Source organism: Adiantum capillus-veneris, chromosome 24 (genome assembly GCF_014529385.1).
Source record: "Adiantum capillus-veneris isolate H3 chromosome 24, ASM1452938v2, whole genome shotgun sequence".
Lineage (NCBI taxonomy): Eukaryota > Viridiplantae > Streptophyta > Polypodiopsida > Polypodiales > Pteridaceae > Adiantum > Adiantum capillus-veneris.
In genome coordinates this window covers 28,499,304-28,518,531 of record NC_140954.1, presented here as the reverse complement: position 1 = coordinate 28,518,531, position 19,228 = coordinate 28,499,304, and the positions used below count along the sequence as shown (strand labels likewise).

Below are 19,228 nucleotides of genomic sequence, written 5' to 3'. Positions count from 1 at the left end.
GCAGCAGGGGTGTGTCGCGAGTAGTGCGAGAAGTGGTCGTCGCGCACAGGTTGTAGGTGCGTTGTGAACAGGCAGTAGGTGTGTGTTGTCAGCAAAGTGCGAGAAGTGGTGGTCGCGAAACCCCTTTGGTGCTCTTCTGTCCTGCAGTTCTTCCCTGCGTAGCCTCATACTTTGTGCGTTCTCTGCTCAGAGAGCCCGTGGCTGTAGTCTACCCTCGCTTGCACGCAACTCTTCAAAGCTCACGGGAGCCTCAACAGCGGGTTGGTTTCAGCTAGGGTTTTCAGTCAGTTTGCGTGGTGTGTGTGTGTGTGTGTGTGTGTGTGTGTGAGCAGCAGGCATCAGCGAGCTAGGGTTTCACCTTCCGATGCAGGTTCTGTAACTCTTTAGGGTTTCAGTTTGATTAAAGTTTTCAAGCAGCAGGTTCTTGTACAGCCAGCTTGTGTGTGTCTGTCGGTGTCGATAGCAATCAAATATCAAAAAACCCAAAAAAAAAGAGATTGTGCTTCACATGGATTCGGTCGAGCAGTATATATACAAGCGCCGGAAGGCCATGTAATCTTCGGATATGGATGCTTTAAGTCTTATCAAAGAATGTTTGCATGAGGACTTCGAGGATGCACGTCAAGCCTGGGAAGGATCCGCTCCTGTCATGGAAGTGCGCATTCCTATACATGAGCTTATGGATTCCGTTGCTCAATACGCACTCAACGCGGTGATTCTTTTTTTCTCGGGAAGAATGCCTACGGCTCAGGATGTAGGCCAATGGGTTGATTTCCTGCTCAAACGGCAAGCAGTTCGAGGGGTTTACTTCGACGCGCGTGGGTTCTATGAAGTTTTGCTGGTTGACATGGATGCTCAGGACGCTTTTCTTGAAATGTCTCCTCTTTTCTTCAATACGCAAATGACTGATGTACTGCCCTGGGCTCTCACCAAGGACTATCAGAGTCTCATTCGTCACAAGTGTCTAGTCTGGGTTGAGGTGGTCGATTTTCCTCGCACCTGGCCTCATTTCCTTCCTTTGCTAGCTGCTCAGTTGGGCAAAGTCATTTGCCCTCCGAAGCTGGACGCAAATACCAACCGTTTTTGTATTTTGTGGGACACAGATATCCCCACACCAATAGGTATTTCCATCGAATCTGGGGATGCAGTGGTTGGCAAGCGCCCATTTAAGCTTAAGTGGGGCAAATTTGCAAACTCTTGTTTCCGATGTGGCAAATTCGGTCATATGTAGTCCGAATGTTCGGAACCTAACCTGCAACCACCGCCTTTAGCTGTTCCTACTCAACCTCACTCAAATCCGAAATCTTCTGTTGAAGTTCAAACCAAAGGTGCTTCAACCTCCTCTCCGACAACCGGGGTGAATAAAGGCAAGGGGAAACAACTACAATTGCCTGCACTTTCTGCCTCTCCGAATATTAAAGACAAAGGCGAAGAACAGGCTTCAACCTCCCAAACTTGGATGCTGCCCAAGAAACCGGTTAAAGCTGCTACAGCCCGTGTTCCGGCATCTTCTTGTAATTATGTGCCCCCTTTGAAGAATGTTGCTCATAAAAAGCTCCCTTGACAACAGGTCTTTGGCTGAAGCTTGGGACAAGGTCGTCCGCTCTTACGAGGAAGTTGTTACAGGCGAAGCCTCTTCATCGCAAGGTGCTTTTACTTTCAATATTCCGGGTCCAGGTTGTTGAGCTATATATAGTATCTCAACACAGGTCTTGACCCACCTCCTCAGGTGCTTATAGCCGGGGAGGATGTGTCGATGGGCACTGGTACTTGAGTTTTCTCCCATTTTCTCATTTCCTCGCCCATTGTATATACCATATCAGAATGCATAGTTCTTTGAATTGCATCTCCTATAATGTGCGTGGGTTATGCAATCACGACAAGTGGCGGTTAACCTGGCACCATGTACATACATGTCAAGCGGATATTCTGGTTGTTTAGGAGCATAACCAGCATCAATTTGCAGGACAGACCTCTTACCTTGCAGGCTACTGGATAGCTTAGGCAGGCTCGGCCGGCTATTCTTGTGTGCTTATACTTGTTCGACACGAGCTCTTCCCGACCTTGGTTTTCAATGACCTAGTTGGGAGATGGATGGTCATCCAATGTATTGTTAATGGAGAAGTTTTGAATTTTGGAGGCTTATATGCATACACAGCTTCTGCAAATAGGGCACGGTTGTGGAGTGCTATCTCCTCTTATTGTTGGCGTTTTAATGCATTTCTCTATGGGGACTTTAATAATGCACCTAACCTTGCAGATAATACTACTGGGCATGCTCACATGCTTCATACGAAACGGCAATCGTGGGATCAATTTATGATGACATGTAATGGGCTTGATTTGTGGCCCCTATTGCATGCGACTGATCCAGGATTCACTTTTCAACATAATGCTCAATCTATGTATCGCGCTCGGCTAGATCGTTGGTATCTTTTTCACATGCAACAGTATGATGACTTTGTATGCGAGTTAAGGATTGATTATGCTATGTGTCTTTCAGATCATTTTCCTGTATGCTTGAAGCTTCGTTTTGGCTCTTTTGATGCCAATGATCGCCTGCCCAAGAAGAGGCTTTTGCATATCAATAATGCTTATCTTAAGCATGATGTAAGGTGCAGCGGAATGATTGTTTGCGCTTTGCTCAAGATGAGTGCTCCGAACTGTGCCTGCCCAAGGTTCCTTTTGTTCTTATGGAAGGGAGAGCCTTTCGTTCTTAATGAGAAAATGCTATGATCACAAACAAAGTTAATGGACACTGTGCGTGCAAGTGTATGAGATTGAGAGATAGAGAGAGAAGAGAGATACGACACCAGAGACGTTGTAAAACCCTCCTTCGAAGGCCCCACTCTCGTCGGTGAGAGTGGTCTACTATTGATTGCACAATCTGGTACAAATGAATGCAAGTGACTGATGCAAGTCTAGGCTATGTCGACGATGACGACGACTCACAAAAGTGCCAGATCACTTCTAATCTAGATTGACTGGATTGATTGAACCCTGATCATGCTGTAGCTTGTCCACGGACACATAGGGTTGGATGTGTCATGTGACATCCCCTCCTTTTCAAAGTGAGGTACTGGTACTGAACTGTATGGCGTCGAGGGAGATCACCAATAGCATCCGAAATCCTGGAAGGGACTCTTCGCCAGCCCACTCTGACGTGTGGGTCGTGCGGTACTTGAACTTCATAAAGGTCTGCAATGCCTTCTTCTTTTGGCCGCGTCGAAAGCAACACAAAGTCTTCTGTGGCTCCTTCGATGCTTCAACTTCGTCTAGAGTCATGCTTCTTCCTTCTTCAAGAATCTCCATGGCTGAAAATTCCTGAAACCATCCCCAACACAAAACCATGAACATACCTATTCCATGTAAAGCGAGTGGAAAAAATCTTGTCTTCGTTAAAGACTGTGTATGCAATGTAGATGAACATAGCGACGGAGTGACAACCCGTTCATCAAACACATGCAAACAATGAGATTGAATCTTTCTCTTATGATCTAGAGAAATCAACTTTGGCAATTCACAACGGAAATGCCCATGCTTGGTGCTCACACTTTCATGTGCTCGTTCGGAAACTATGTCATGCCAAGGAAGAGACCTGGAATGTGACTTCCTTACATACATACTTTTCAGCTTTTCATGAAAAATCCGCATACATTCGTGCTCATCCATGAGAGAAACGTGCTCAACATACCATAGTTACATGGGACGGCGGGTCGGAGTTAGGAACGGGGTCGGGATGGCAAAAGTCAGGAAACGGGGACGGAGGTCGGAACGGCAAAAAAAAAAGAGAGTTTTTTTGGCATTTTTTGACCTACACACATGCCACACACATAGAGCATCACTTTGACCATAAATTTACACTAAATAGACCAAAGAACACGAGTCATATAGGCGGAAATGTGTTAATAAAACATCGATGATCGATGGATACAAAATGAGAAGTGCATGCCACAAGGGCTCAAGAGTCAAAAAGCCTAAAGGACTTAAGACAAGCCTGAGGCCTCAAGGATAACTGTAGCGCGGATAATGTGTCGTGCTCTCTACAGTGTGGGTGCCCCTCAGTGCAATGTGCGTGACAATCTCACTTAAACAAATGGAAACTCTCTCAAACAGAATGAAACACAGAAACAATGGATAACAACAGAGACACAACAGTGGACCAGAACATGTGGACTCGACTAGCTCAAAGAACCATGTACAGACTCTGGCGTGGTAGCACACTCAGCTCCAGCCCAGGACTCACAGGTACAAATGGGGTGTCGAGGCTCAGATGTCCAGGGACGGTGAAGCAGTGCTCTGTGTAAGACTCGCTACCTCCCGAACGATGCTGGACCAAAGGTGAAGAAGAAGATGATGATCACCAACCGCTACTACTCATATGTACCACCGCAAAGAGCCACCAACGGCTCATAAATGTTAGCCATGTGGTGACCTGGCCACGAGGTCCACTAGACCACCGTCGGTCGTAGGTAGGTACCCTACCACGTGTCACTCCCAGACCAAGGTCCGTCCAGTGTGAACCAGTCCCAGTGTAACCCACTGTCCAACTGTATGTCCTGTGAAGTGACTGTAGCCCTGCTACAATAACAAAAAGTACAAAGGGCTATGTAGTAGGTAGAGTCGTAGACTCAAGAGTCTAGACTCGAGAGTCGAGTGATCAATGATCATCAAACTCAAGAAGTGCTCGCGTGCTAAATCTCCATATCGTCGTTGTAGTCGAGGTCGTCAGCGACGTATGAGAGCTCGGGAGGCTTGCATTGAGGCTCGAAGTCCTCCTCTAGCTCCTCCAAAAGAGTATCGGCCATAAATGGATTCTCTTGTGCCATCTCCCACTCAGTGAAGGGATCTGCCTTGTGTGTGACGCTCTTGGCAAGCATGCGCAAGTTAGCGCTCACAAACACCAAATCATTGGCCCTCTGAACCCCAAGGCGATTCCTCTTCTTAGAGGCAATGTGGCCGTACACACTCCATAGTTGCTCCAAGCAACTAGTGGTACATACTTGGCTAAGGACACGAACAGCCAAGCGCTGCAAATGTGGGCCATCTCCTCCATAGTACTCCCACCACAAAACCGAGCCAATCTTGTTGCGATCAAGCTGTGCATCTACACATCCATAGGAGCCCTTCTTTTGCCTGTAGTTGAGTAGCTCGTCTCTAATCTTGCTCCTAATGTCACTGCTAGGCTCAAGGCGCTCCAATGCAAGCCGCCATCCTTTGCTCACCTCCTTGTCGGTCTCTTGACGCCTTCCCTGAAACTCAGGGTCAAGCACATAAGCTGCCGCATGAAGTGGAGAGTAGTATCCATTCCACCTCGACTCACACAAGCCATGAATCTCTGCATACTGAACAGAGTCAGGCACAAGCTTCTCAAGTGCCTCTATCATCCGATCCATGGCTTCGTAGACTTTGCCAATGCATGGCTGCAAGCCATCCACCACTCGAAGTAGGTGTAGAATAGGCTTGACCATGGCGTCAAGAGTCTTCACCTCCTCCCACTAAGCGGCGTCGTCGGCCCATTCTCGGCATTTCAATCCTGTTGCTGATGTAGACTCCGGCATGGCCTGGAACTCATCACTGAGAAAGAGGCCCCTTAAGGCTCCGCCACATGTAGACAAGCGGCCTAGCATAAGCCAATTGAATGCAAATCTTGTCTCTGAATATTTGAGCAAGGACAAGTGGCTCCTCTTTGAGAATTCATGGCGCACTTTTTGATGGTTGAGCACAATGGAGACACTTCGAGAGGCGTCACCAATGGTGGGTGAAATCCATGACAAGTTCCCTATGTCCTTGAGGAGGTTATTGAGGCAATGCGCCATGCAAAATGTGACATGGATGCTGGGATACATGCCCTCAATGATAGCTCCGGCTGCCCTATTTGACGCCTCTCCATCTGCAACCATACAAAGGACATTCTCCGGGCCGGCGATCTCTATGGTGCTTGTCCACTTCGCAGCAAGCATCTCGGCGGCCTTGCCACTATCGGATGCATCATGTGACTTCACAAAGTACATCTCCCCCCGAGAGTGGGCCACCATCCCGTGGGTGGACCGCTTGCGGGTGTCGCTCCATCCATCTACAAGGAGAGAGACGCCATTGGTCTCCCACAAATCCTTTGTTGCTTGGGCCGCTTGCTCCACGGCAAGCTTCTCTTTGTCAAGGAGGGTGGTGCGAAGCCTCTCCGATGAAGGTGGCACATAAGAGGAGCCATATTCCCCTATTTTCGTAACCATGGTTCGAAAGTATGGAGACCTATCCACACAAAATAGAGCATGTTGTGTTAGTATGGAGAGTCGAGAGTCGAGAAGTTATAACCCATTATGAATACAAAATGGAAGATTGCAATGTGCATATGCCAAGGGAAACTCACCGCGAAGCATGGAAGGCAATGTGGTTGTGGAAGAAGAATCGGGCAACCGATCTATCCACCTCTTCTTTCAATTTAGGATTCTAATTTTCGTTGAGAGTGCTTTGGCGATGCGGAACGGAAGAGGACGGTGTAGATGCATGGCTATTGAAGCTTCGAGAGATTCGTCAAGGTTGGCTTCCCTTTGCTCTCGCGGTGTCGTCGTGGTGGAGGGATCAACGGCAACAAAACGGCCCCTCTTGGCCGCTTCCGCAACCTTATACACCGTGAGCTTCTCAAGAAGATCCAACCTCTTCTTGGGAGCTACATGAGGGCAAAACTTCACCTCGTGACCGGGTTCATGAAGAAGATGGACTCGCACTTTGTTTGAACCACCCGTTCTCTTGTATGGGCATAGGTTGCATGTCCATGGTCTTGCATCACTACCTTTGCCACGCGTGCTAAAGTCGACTTCATCCCACCACGACCACGTTTGCACGACGGGCCTCCTTCGAGAAGAACCGGCTTGAGAAGTGGAGTTGGCTTGAGATGACATGATGGTGGAGAGACTCGAGAGAGTAGAGCTTAGAAGTTAGAGGAGTTAGAGGAGAGCTTGTGTGGAGAGAGAGGAGAGCTTCAAAGTGGGTAGAAGAGGGAGAGAGTGGAGACTCAAGGGTTGAGTGTAGAGCACAAGGGCCACTGCGCGTAGTCATGCTTGAGCCTTGACCAATGAGGCTATGAGTAGAGAGGAGAGCTTGAGCCTTGAGGGAATAAGTATTAAGAGGCCCAAGGGGGCTTTTATAGCCTCCCAAGGGCCAAGCCCCCCCAAAATATGGCAGTTGGGCTGCAAATAGCCGTTTAAAATGGTCAAAAACAGTCCCAAACGGCTATTTTTTTTTGGCTTGAAAGCTGCCGTTCCCAGCCGTTCACTCCGTCCCCGTCCGATCGGTCCGTCCCGTCCTTCTGTGACCCGCCCGTCCGGCACCTCTTCCGACCGTCCTAAGGCGTCTTTGGCCGTCCCCGGCCCGGTTACGGCCGTCCCTCGGCCCTAGGGCCCGTCCCCCCCGTCCCTTGTAACTATGCAACATACAATATGTCATGCCTAGGAAAAGGGATCACATAACGATGCTGACTAAAATACAGGAAACGATCACGAATGAAACACTCGAACAATGCGTGCGTATCAATCATGCGAACACATAATACTTCCTGTGAGGGTTCTTGAAACCTAGGCTTGAGAGCCAAGATGTGTTCTTCCTGATTGATTGAATCGTCCTGTGGGGATTGAATCGTCTTGTGGGGGTTCTTTGGACCTCGACTCGAAAGCCAAGATCGGTTCTTCGTGATTGATCGAATCTACAACGAGGTTAGCTTCGCTAGAAAAAGCATCCACTAACACATCATCCTTGTCAACAATCACATCATCTTTATGCAACTCATCATGCTCGTGAGAAATCACATCTTGATCATGCAAATCATCATGCTTGTCATTGTCATCCAAATCATTGGCATCCAAATCATCATGCTTATCATTATCATTCAAATCATCATGCAAATCATTGTCAATCAAATCATCAGCATGCTTCACACAATCATGCAAATCTTGTGTGTCATGCTTTGGAGAAGAAGAGACGGAGAGAGTCTCCTTTTCTTGATCCTGTTGAATCAGTATTTGCATTTGAGAAAAGAGTCGCAACATCTCTTGCATTCTTGCTTTGGTCTCGCGGTCATATTCTGCTTGTCTTGCTTTGGCTTCCAAGCGGGCTTGCTCGCTCGCACGCGCTATGGTTGCCATTCGTTCTTGGTACTGGCGCTCTATGGCTGCTATTCTCTTCTAACTTCTTGTCCATCATCCTCTTGTCGAAAGCCTCCATAGGAGTTAGTGCAATCGGTGTCGTAGATGGTGAAGGGGGAGGGTCGGAAAAACCTCCCGGTGGGGAAAATTCTTCTTCGCCTCTCTCATGCTCATCACCTCCAAGCGAAGTATTCATTCCGCTTCGAGTGATGACCATCCACTGAAGTCATGGGTTCTTGTGGTTCTTGGGGTCTTGGGTTCTTAAGTTCACGAGGAACTTGGGTTCTTGGGGGTCTTGGGTTCTTAAGTTCACGAGGAACTTGGGTGCTTGAGGGTCTTGGGTTCTTGGGTTCTTGAGGATCTTGAGGTTCTTGAGGTTTTCTTTCGCTTGCAAATCACGTTTGAGAAGGATCTTCTCTTCATCCGAGTTCTACTCTTTTCCGCAGGCGCACCCCTTGGTGGCCTTGCACTCACACCAAGGTTGCTTTTTCCCACCTCACATCGATTGGCCGGCCGCTAAGTGCACGGTCCTCTCTCAATGAGTGAAAAGAGACACAAGGGGAGGCTCGACAAGCCCTTCTTTCTTGGGATTCTTGTCACTCTTCAGCAAAACACGATTAGGAATCGACACGCCCAAGTAAACTTGGGTTCGTGCGACCTCAACAAGCAAAAAAATTATTGTGGTTCTTGTGGTTCTTTCCTTGAGTAATACAGAACACCTCCAAAGCTTTGATACCAATGTAAGGTGCAGCGGAATGATTGTTTGCGCTTTGCTCAAGATGAGTGCTCCGAACTGTGCTCAAGGTTCCTTTTGTTCTTATGGAAGGGAGAGCCTTCCGTTCTTAATGAGAAAATGCTATGATCACAAACAAAGTGAATGGACACTGTGCGTGCAAGTGTATGAGACTGAGAGATAGAGAGAGAAGTGAGATACGACACCAGAGACGTTGTAAAACCCTCCGAAGGCCCCACTCTCGTCGGCGAGAGTGGTCTACTATTGATTGCACAATCTGGTACAAATGAATGCAAGTGACTGATGCAAGTCTAGGCTATGTCGATGGTGACGACGGTGATGATGACGACTTTAGGGCTGAAATCTGTGGTTTTCTTTTTGTTGAATTTTGGGATTGTTTCGGTGGCTGAAAATGACTGTTTTGGCTGCGTTTTTATGGCTGAAAATGGGGGATCTTTTGCATCCAACTAGGGCTGAATCTACTGCTGTCCAATAGGGCTGAAAACGCTAACCTTCTGATACGACATTGGCTGAAAACCAAAAACGCCGGCTGATTGCTGAGCATTAATGAAAACGCTGGCTGTTTTGATGTGCTATTGATGAAATCCAAAAACGCTAATGCATCTGGTTCTGCTGGCGATCAGGGAGAAAAACGCTAGGGTTGGTTTTTGTCGACGAGCTTTGCTTGGGAAAAACGCCAGTCTTCTGTGAGAGGTGGCGCTGGCAAAATCGCTGGCTGAAGGGGGGAGGTCTCACCAAGGGAGGCTTGGAGAGGGTCTTGTTGAGAGAGGGGGAACACCTGCTGCTTGGGGCTTGTTGTGCTCCTTGCTCATCTGCCCAAGAGTCCTAACTTGGGTTTGCTTATATATTAACTTAGCAAAATTGCCCTACCTACTTTTGTTGGGAAGTCACTTAAAAATAATAAGTGAAAAATACCAAAAATAGGGAAAATAGACTAAATGCACTGGAAAAATCCCCTAACTGATTCTAATGGATTCTGATGGGAATATTGATGATCATGCTATGTGCAACCAAAGGATATGCATCTATACTAAGCGATTGGGCATGCACGGTCTACGAATAGACTCACAAAAGTGCCATATCACTTCTAATCTAGACTGACTGGACTGACTGAACCCTGATCATGCTGTAGCTTGTCCACGGACACATAGGGTTGGATGTGTCACGTGACACATGAGCCTTTTCGGGCTATGATTGTGGATATCATCTTGCCTTTGATCTCCCAGATGTATGTTGATATGGACATAGCTTGGTTCCGTTTTGTTATGTGTGTTCGATGTGTTATCCAGGATTATGGCAGGGACTATTTTGTCACAATTAAGGAAACAGGTTAATCAAGCGAAGGATGCTTGTAGCAGACTCATGCACTTGGCAAATCATTCTTCTCTTACTGACACTCAAGCGACTGAGTTGTTTTTTGCTCACGCCGTGTTACGGCACAATGATGAGTGGAAATTGGCCAAATGGCAGACTCGAGCTCGACAACAAGCTTTTGTAGATAAAGGATGTTCTTCTAAACAATTTTTCCGGCATTTGTATCACTCCAGGCAGTCTCAAGCTATACGAAGGGTTAAATTACCGTTAGGAGAATGGACCTCCACTTTACAAGAGCTAGCACTAGCCCTACATTCTCATTATGGCAAGATTTTTGAGGCCCTTCTTCTCACACGAGTGCAGCTTGTCAAGCGCGTCGCATGTTTCTCCCATCCTTTCGATGCGGCAGGCTCAGGACTTGGAGGCTGTTTTCACTGAGCTGGAATTGCATGCCAGCCTGCTTCATTTGGGTCGATGGAGAGCTCCTGGTTGGGATGGCCTCTTTGTGGAATTTTTCTTGTCCTTTTGGGATTATTTGAAGATGCCTCTGTTGTTCATGATGAATACAGCTTGGGAACAGCAGGAACTGCCCTCTTCTTGGAAAGAAGGTTTGCTCAAGCTGATACCTAAGCATGCATTGTGCGAAGAATTCTCTCATTGGCGGCCTATTACACTTATGCTTGTGGTATATAAATTAATGGCAAAAATGCTCGCTAACCGATTCAAGTGCTTTTTACATGAATGCTTGCATCAATCTCAATACGGCTTAATTACTGATAACCTCGCGAATGTCATCATTGGTATTGAATATGCAAAATACACTCGACAGGATGTATTGGTCATGCAGGTTGACATTGAAAAGGCCTTTGATATTGTTCTTTGGGATTATATTGCGGGCACCATGCAACACTTGGGATTTGGGCCTAGGATATCCCGTGTCGTGCTGTTCTTGTATGCACACAGCACTTCTGTGGGCTTGCTGGATGGATCTCTTACAGAATCTTGGCCTTTGGGACGGTCGGTGAGACAGGGCTGCCCTTTGAGTGCTCTGCTCTATGCGATTGCTACTCACCCCTTGTTTATGTATTTGGATTCCTTGACTTCCAGTGGCAGGCTACATGGCCTATCTTTACCTTCGGGACGGCAATTTGCTGGTCAGGCCTATGCGGATGACTCTTTGTTTATGCCTCGTAATCACTATGATGATCTACAACAAATTATGCATACTCTTCACTTGTTTGGATTGGCAGCGGGTCTCAAAGTTAACTTTTGTAAATCCAAGCTATTGCCCCTGAAGGAGTGCGAATGGCATAAGATATTATGGCCTGGGGAGATTGTTCCTCCACATGTTTTGGTTCGCCATTTGGGTTATCCGTTGGGTTGGAATGTATCGGCTATGCAAAAACTGGATTGGGTGCTCCAACGTCTACATTTCACGTTAAATTATTGGAAACTGTCCACGTGGCCACTTCATGTACGTCTCAGGATTGTCCAATGCATACTTGTGGCTTATGTGGAGTTTTACTTGCCTTTGTTATCCTGGCCTCGGTTGCGCTTGGAGTCCCTCATGTCAAATATTTTAGAGCATTTTTGGCGGACCTCGTCTACCAAGAAGGGTCTTCGGCTTCTCTCTATGGACAAACTGTGTTCTCCCAAGCGGCTTGGAGGGTTAAATATTTTGGACTTGCGACGTCATCTTTTGGCTTGGAAAGCTATGCTGTTGCCAGTCTTGGTGGAGCAGCAACAACCCTGGGCTCTCATGGTCACACATTTGTGTACGCACATTGTCATCCCAGCTTTTGGTCATTGGCAACCGACTTATTGGGATGTTGTCTTTGGGAAGCTTGAAGGACACATTCCTGGATGTCCCTTTACTTCTTCTCTCATTGTTGATTGGAAAGTTGTCACTCTGCATTTGGCTTGGAATGGTTGACCATCCGTTGTGGGCAATTCTCTTTGTTTGGAGAGTCTGCATTGGAGTAGGGCCTTCGCTTCGACTTTGGTTCAACGGTCTCCTCGCCAAGCATATTTTTTTGCCCAGAAAGGAATCTGTCAGGTGCATCAGGTGCTTGATGGTTCGGGTTATGTTCTTTCATTCGTTGATGCAGTGTCCCGTTTTCGGTTGGGTCCTCACTATTCTTCTCTTTGGCGGAAAATTCAAAGGATGCTTGCTGATTACTCACCCATTCCTCCTTTGGATGTGGACTCTCGCTTCTCTGATTGGAATCTGGCTACAACTAGATTGGACTGCATCTCAGCTGGCAGTGTATATGCCATCCTTCAGTCTGATATATGGATTGTGCATCATGGTAATCGGTTGTGGTTGCTCTTTGAGTCATCCTTGTGGTGGCAACACACAATGTCTCGTATTTGGCAGAGTCATCTACCTTTGAAGGAGCGGGTTTTCTTGTGGCGCTGCTTGGTGGGAGCTCTACCCGTTGGCAATGTGTTACATACTCGGCATATTGCACCTTCCCACTGCCCCAGATGTCTTGAAGCTGAGGAGACCGTGCCACATTTGCTATGGCGTTGTCGCCACTCCAGAGCCTTCATTCGGCACGTGTCGACTGCTCTTCGGCTGCGTTTTCCTTCCGGCTCTTTTCACAGACGCTTTTGGCTCTTTGGAGTGCTTCGGTCATCGCATTCTCAGTTTGCGGTGTTCTTCACCTGGGTCAGATTTTGGACTCTGTGGACCATCTGGCACCATAGGAACTCCTTAATGTTCCAAGGCACCTATGTTGACCCCTTCCCCTATTTCAAATCATCTCTTGGTGAACCACTACATTTTGCTCATGATGTTGGAGACATCACTCTTGATGCCTACAGGATTTACTTTGACTGTTTCTAGCTTTCGGAGCCTTATAGTGCTCAGCTTTTTGTATCCCTTTCTTTTCATGGGTTTTCCTCGCTTTGAGGTTTCCCACTTGTAAAGTAATCAAAGCAGATTTACAAAAAAAAAGTGTGTGTGTGTGTGTGTATGTATGTAAGCATGTTGTCTGTTTTGTTACTCTAGAGAAGGTAAATCTTGCTGAGTTACCATATGTCACTCGTAATTGTAATACCTTGGTTCAGAACAATCAATGGTTTGCTATTTGTCATCAACAAACAATTCTTCATTTTTGAGAACTTGCACGCATTTAATTAAATGATTGTAATTCGTTGTTGCAAGTTAAATTTGATGGAACTTTTATAAGCTTACATCTCACGACACTCTTGTTTTGTTACTCTGAAGAAGGTAAATCTTGCTCAGTCACCATATGTCACTTGTACTTGTAATGGCTTGATTTGGAACAATCAACAGTTTGTTATATGTCATCAACAAACAATTTTTAACTTAGCATGCATATAATTAAATGATTGCAATTCGTGGTTGCAAGTTAAAGTTTATGGAACTTTTATAATCTTACATCTCGTTACACTTTTGTTTATGTGCATTGTGCATTCAGGTCAACTTTCCTATTCAGCGAGGTTTTCGCAGGCGTTGTTTGGATTTTAGAGTTTCAGATGGTAGAAGAATGAGCAAGAGCCCTCCTTTGTTAAAATCAAAATTGTGTTCTAGGTCTCAAATCATGTCTCCATGTTCATCTGATCCGAATTCACATCTATTAACTCTCAGGGAATGCACTTTAGCAATGTCTGATGGGGCAAAAAACAGTGATTCTGCTAATCTTTCACAATCCCATTTCCTGAGGGAGTCAAACTGTGCTCCACATGAACTGGACTGCCAAACTTATGCAACATCTCCACCTTCCGGAACTCTCTCCAGTACACATAATGTGCTGTGTGGTATTGGCTTGCATCTGAATAGCCTAACTGGTAGTATGCCGATATTTCAATCTTCAAAAGGTGAGAGCAAGAATGCTGAGTTCTTGACATCTGTGAAACTGGCAAGCAATGTTGTAGGAGCCACACCTCCTTCTAGGCAATTGGCACAACAACCTGGTGAAGTTTTATCTTCACCGTCTTCCACCGGGTTTGAAACTAGCCTGCAATCAGGGTATTCTTTTGAAGAGTTTGGAAAATGTCTGCAACAAGAAGCTAAAATGGAAGAACAGCTGGTCATTTCTTTTGTCAAAGAAATAGAAATGGATACATGCAAGGGCCATACAGTAAATGCTTTTGAATCTGTTGCTCATGCTGTTTTGTCTGACGGAAGAAACAGCTTGCCTAATGATCATGAGCCTTATGGTGGTTCAGAAGAAACATCGTGTCCTCTCGATCAAAAGATGGTCTCCCTGCTGGCCATTCCCTGTCAGATGGACATTGACAGTGGGCAGGAATGCTCTTTGCTAAGTGGGAAGAAGGCAAGGTGCATGCATTTGTATTACGTAAAATACAGTAAGAGTTTGTAGTGGATATTGCTTACTTTTTTGTCTGCTCGAGTCATGCAGAAAAAGAGCGTCTACAGGAGACAGCTATGAAACTGGTTGCAAAAGATGCAACTGCAAAAAGTCCAAATGCTTGAAACTGTATGTTCTGCTGCTAATTCTTGTGGACACTTAAGTTTCCATTTCTTTAGACCCTTATTGAGTGAGGCTATTTGGGCAGCTATTGTGAATGCTTTGCAGCTGGGCTCTTTTGTGTAGATAACTGTTCTTGCCAGGAGTGTCACAATAAGCCTGCTTTTGAAGAGACAGTCTTAGAAATACGACAGCAGATTGAATCTCGAAATCCACTAGCTTTTGCACCAAGAGTTATACAAGCAGTCTCTCAATCACCTATAACTCGGGTAAGAGTTGGTGTTTGTCATGGCTTTATTGATTTTCAGGTTGGTGCAGGACGTGTAATATGAACTGTCTTTATTTTTTGAGATGTACTCGACTTCTGACATTGTCCGTTTTACAGGAGAAAACTTCTGATTTCACTCCTCCTGCAAGGCACAAAAAGGGTTGTAGCTGCAAGAAATCAAAATGCTTGAAAAAATACTGTGAATGCTATCAGGTTTTAAGCAAGCATTTCCTGTGAGTGATGCTTTTACTGACACAAACTTGAAGTATTGTCAATTTGATCTTTCTACTTGTTCTTATCCATCTCAGGCCGGTGTTGGTTGTTCAGAGAGTTGTAGATGCGAGAATTGTCAGAACTTGTATGGCAAGAAAGAAGGTAGTGACCTGATTTCAAAGCAATATGCTTGGCGAAATATTTGTATCGCATGGTACCATATATGAAAGTTTCTTCATCTTGTGTAAAAGGTTCTGAAGGCTTTGAAAGGAAGAAGGTTCGAGCTGAATCAGATGGAATTGATGCAGCAGAAGACAACCTTCATAATTCAGAATTTTGCAGCAAGCTCAGTCATGGTTCACGTTTTCAATGTGATGATTTGTCTCCCATCACTCCCTCTGTTCAATCTGCAGGGTATACTCCATCTTTATTTTCACTGGTTTTTCTTGAACACAATTCATTGTCATGGTGGTCTGTGCATGCCGTGTCAAATAAGTGTCCTTGATATGCAAAATGGTGGGATACAAGCTGTTGGCTAGATGGTTCTTGGACTTGGGGAGAGGTTTTTCAGGGTTCAATTCGAGGCATCGGACTAGGCTAGTTCAGTTCTTGCATGGATTCCCCTTGACTTCAATGGAGTTTATTTTACACATACAAATGGAGACAAGGTAGGGATCTTGCTAGTCTAGGCTAGTGTCTAGATGCTACATTCAGATTTCCAGGTTTATTACTAGCGTTCTAGCCGAATATTTCGGAGAGTAGTAGTGTATGTATTGTTTTGATTGAGGGTGGAGCAACATTTGATGTTGCATATACCCCCACTCTTCGACTCATTCTTCATCCTTCTCTCATGAAGAGTCCTCATTTCGTCTCTTCCCCTACCATACATGGAGGTGAAATTATTTACAGAGTCTTCTTATTGGGCTTCCAATACATTGCTTTGTTTGTGGAAGAGCAGGACATATGGAGGCTGGATGTACAGGATGGTGGGCCTTCTAGAGTGTGGATAGCAGACAGATGTTGAGGAGAGGAAGACACAGGTCTCTTCTACAGGTACTGGAAGGTTAAGAGGCTGAGAGAGCTAGGAGGAGGGAAGCAAAGAAAAAGAGGAGAAGGCGACAGAGGCAGACATAGGCTGGTTTATAAACACAGGGATCCTTTTATTTGGAATCTACCTCCCGATGTTTCCTCTTCCTTAGTAGCTATACCACCTTTCGTCTCCAGAGCTCGATAACGCTTGTGAGGATGTTATTGTTCTTTCATATAGTTCAGACAGAGATGAGATTCCTCTTGCTGTGCTGATGTCATAGTAAGAGCTCTTGGAGTTGATAAAAATGGGTTAGGGGATCTAAGAGATTGAGAACCAAGAAGTAGTCTTGGTGTTGCTAAATTGGCTATAGCTTAAGATGTACAATTCTAAAATGAAATATCAGATTAACTGGATCCATAAATGAGGGGGTATATTTAAGATGGGATGACTAGAGATTTGGAGATGGAATATTCCTAGGACTGTCATTCTAGGGGAATGACTAGAGCACTATGAAAGGGAATACTTGCTAGGCCACCTAAGGCGGGTACTTCTGACACATTACATCAGTTGTGTGACGTAGAGTATCAAGAAGGGGTATCTGACCATCCAGAGCAAACACTTTTGATTCGTTACAAGTTGGGTAACATATAGCATTGCTAAGGATCTGTTCCGTAAGTTCAGCAAGGAAGTGACCAAGTTATGAGCATTTTTGGTGGAGCACAAGGTGGGTGACTGGAACACTGGTATGGGAATGTTTCATGGTCTAAGAAGATTTCAGACTAAGTAAGTGACGCACCAAGGACCAAACACATGTGCAAGGGTTGTGATGAATGTTCTCTTTATTGAGATCAGAAATTCCTTTGGAGCAGACTTTGTTGCCCGAGTAAGAACAATTACATTTAGGCACAAGAATCTCTTTTTAAGATGTGTCCGGTAGATCTAAGCTCTCTTTTATGAGAGCAGTTAATGATGGTCGCTTTATGATCATTGAGCAAGCTATGTGGCTAATGCCTCTAAGATGGCAAGTTATGGATGAAGCATAGGCTTCTCCGTAGGCAGCTCAAAGAAGTCTTTCGTATACGACACAAGCTTTTGGAATGTTTTCTCTTTCTGGCACACTCATAGAATGGCCATTAAGAATTATGTTCACGAGTTTTAACATCAGCCAACAGTTCGCAACTGCCAAGAGTAGGCTTGGTTTGTTTTTTTTGTCTATCGGTTAATCAATTAAGATTCAGAAAGAGTATGAGGGTAAATTCAAATAGTCAGTTAAGAGACCCTATGACAAGAATTTTCCTCCCTAAAATTTTACAAGGCATCATTCGATGCCAAAGACATGAAAATCGTCAAAACAAATTGTATACATGGATTAGCCAATTCTGGCAAGATCGAATGAAGTTAAATTCAAGGAAAATTTTTCTTTTCTACCCATCCTTTTAACAGAGGATTAGATATTCATTAAGATGAATGGTCCCAGGTCTAGACATGGCCTATGAGGAGAGACTTGAGAGATTTTTCTCACTTCTCAAGAGAAATTTCAGAGGTAGGCCTACGAGCACTACCAACACCTAGATTTTTCTCAAGGTTAGTTTATTCTTCTCAAGATAGAGAAGACATAAATAAACGTAACAAATTGATGGATAATGAAATATCCGATTCGTTCGAAAGACCAAAGATGGAGTCGCCTATGACTCTTAGGATGAGAAGTCTAATGGGACTCTCCTCCAGAATTTCCGAGTAAAAAGTGTTCTTAACGAATAGATTAGGCGAGTTTCAATTGGTTAGGTAACTTGAAAGTATTGAGTTTTAAGCTTAGGCCTTAAAGTTTATTATTTAGTTATATTTTGAATAATTATATAAGTTTTCTCTCAAGAACAATAAAGTAATTATGTAAGATTTCAGACCTTCCTAGATTTCCAAGATACGTAAGACCAGTGACTAATCTAGTTAAGGACAAGTGTTGATAAGCGAGGAATTTTGCAAAATTAGCTATAGATTCAAGAGCTGTAATTCTAAAATGATTATTAGAAAAACTTGATCCTTAAGTGGGAGAGTATGATTCGGATGCGTCATCAAAGGATGACTAGAGTATCGGAGACAGAATATCTCTAGGCCAATCTTGGAAGAGGTATTCTTGGTGCATCCTTGGGTGGCAATGCATGCTCACCCACACTTAAACCCAAATAAAACATCTCATCCCAACCAGGAGGCATTATCATTGGCAATGCAAATAAATTTTCTTTAACACTCTCAAGCTTTTTGTCTTGATTTGTCCACTCAAAAGGGTCTCTATGTTACCTTTTGCAAAAGATCCACATACTTAACAAGCATACAAACAGACCTTGACGAGTACCTTAGCTTTTGAGCAAAATTCATAAGTTTCTTTGTTCTCTCAGGACTCTCCATCATAAGTAAGCACTCCATTTTTGTAGAATCTGAAGCGATCTTATTCTCACTTATCTCATTCTACAATTCAAAGAATTATCTCATAATCACCAAGCCTATAAAAATCTAAATCAAGCTTTTGCACAGGTAGCATTCTATCACTGTATACACAAAAATCATCCAAAAACACCTGAAAAAGGTTCCTAGGTAAAGGCTACAAGACTTTGTCCATCCAACTTTTTGGTGTAGACTTAATGCAAAAAGGAAAAAAAAAAACAATTTCACATGAGGCCTGCTTAGTACATGAGTGAAGAGTGATGTTGAGCAATCTTGGCATGAAATTGATTTGGGCTTTGGTATATGTAACAAAAAGACTAAAGGCTTACCTTATTTGTAAGCCTTTTGTGGTATTGACATCATGTAGTCCATTGTCTTTTACACTGAGGTATCCTAGAGATAGTACTAACGTGCAAAAGTGGGTACTCCGTTTGCTTAGCAATTTGACATGAGCTTTATACAAGAGGATAGTGTAAGAGGAAATATGGCGGATATGCTCACTTATAAAGAGATTTATGTAAAGAGTGAATTGAAGAGAGATTTGGAAGGAAGATAGTTCTTCCAACCATGCGTGAGGAGCTTCACGATGTAGAAAGTACCTTATAC

The 19,228-nt window shown here is 44.7% G+C and overlaps 1 protein-coding gene and 1 pseudogene across 2 annotated transcripts in view; one reads left to right on the top strand and one right to left on the bottom strand.

Moving 5' to 3' along the window:
- Window positions 1-19,228, top strand: part of LOC147426140 (uncharacterized) — a 68,768-nt gene that overhangs the window by 23,033 nt on the left and 26,507 nt on the right. For both annotated transcript variants that reach the window (XM_086498375.1, XM_086498376.1), the window contains 6 exons: window positions 13,656-14,518; window positions 14,601-14,678; window positions 14,758-14,938; window positions 15,055-15,150; window positions 15,246-15,312; window positions 15,402-15,564. In XM_086498375.1, coding sequence (XP_086354501.1) covers window positions 13,656-14,518; window positions 14,601-14,678; window positions 14,758-14,938; window positions 15,055-15,150; window positions 15,246-15,312; window positions 15,402-15,564 — 1,448 coding nt within the window. The remainder of the gene's footprint in view (window positions 1-13,655; window positions 14,519-14,600; window positions 14,679-14,757; window positions 14,939-15,054; window positions 15,151-15,245; window positions 15,313-15,401; window positions 15,565-19,228) is intronic.
- LOC147426141 (uncharacterized) lies at window positions 4,677-6,902 on the bottom strand (annotated as a pseudogene).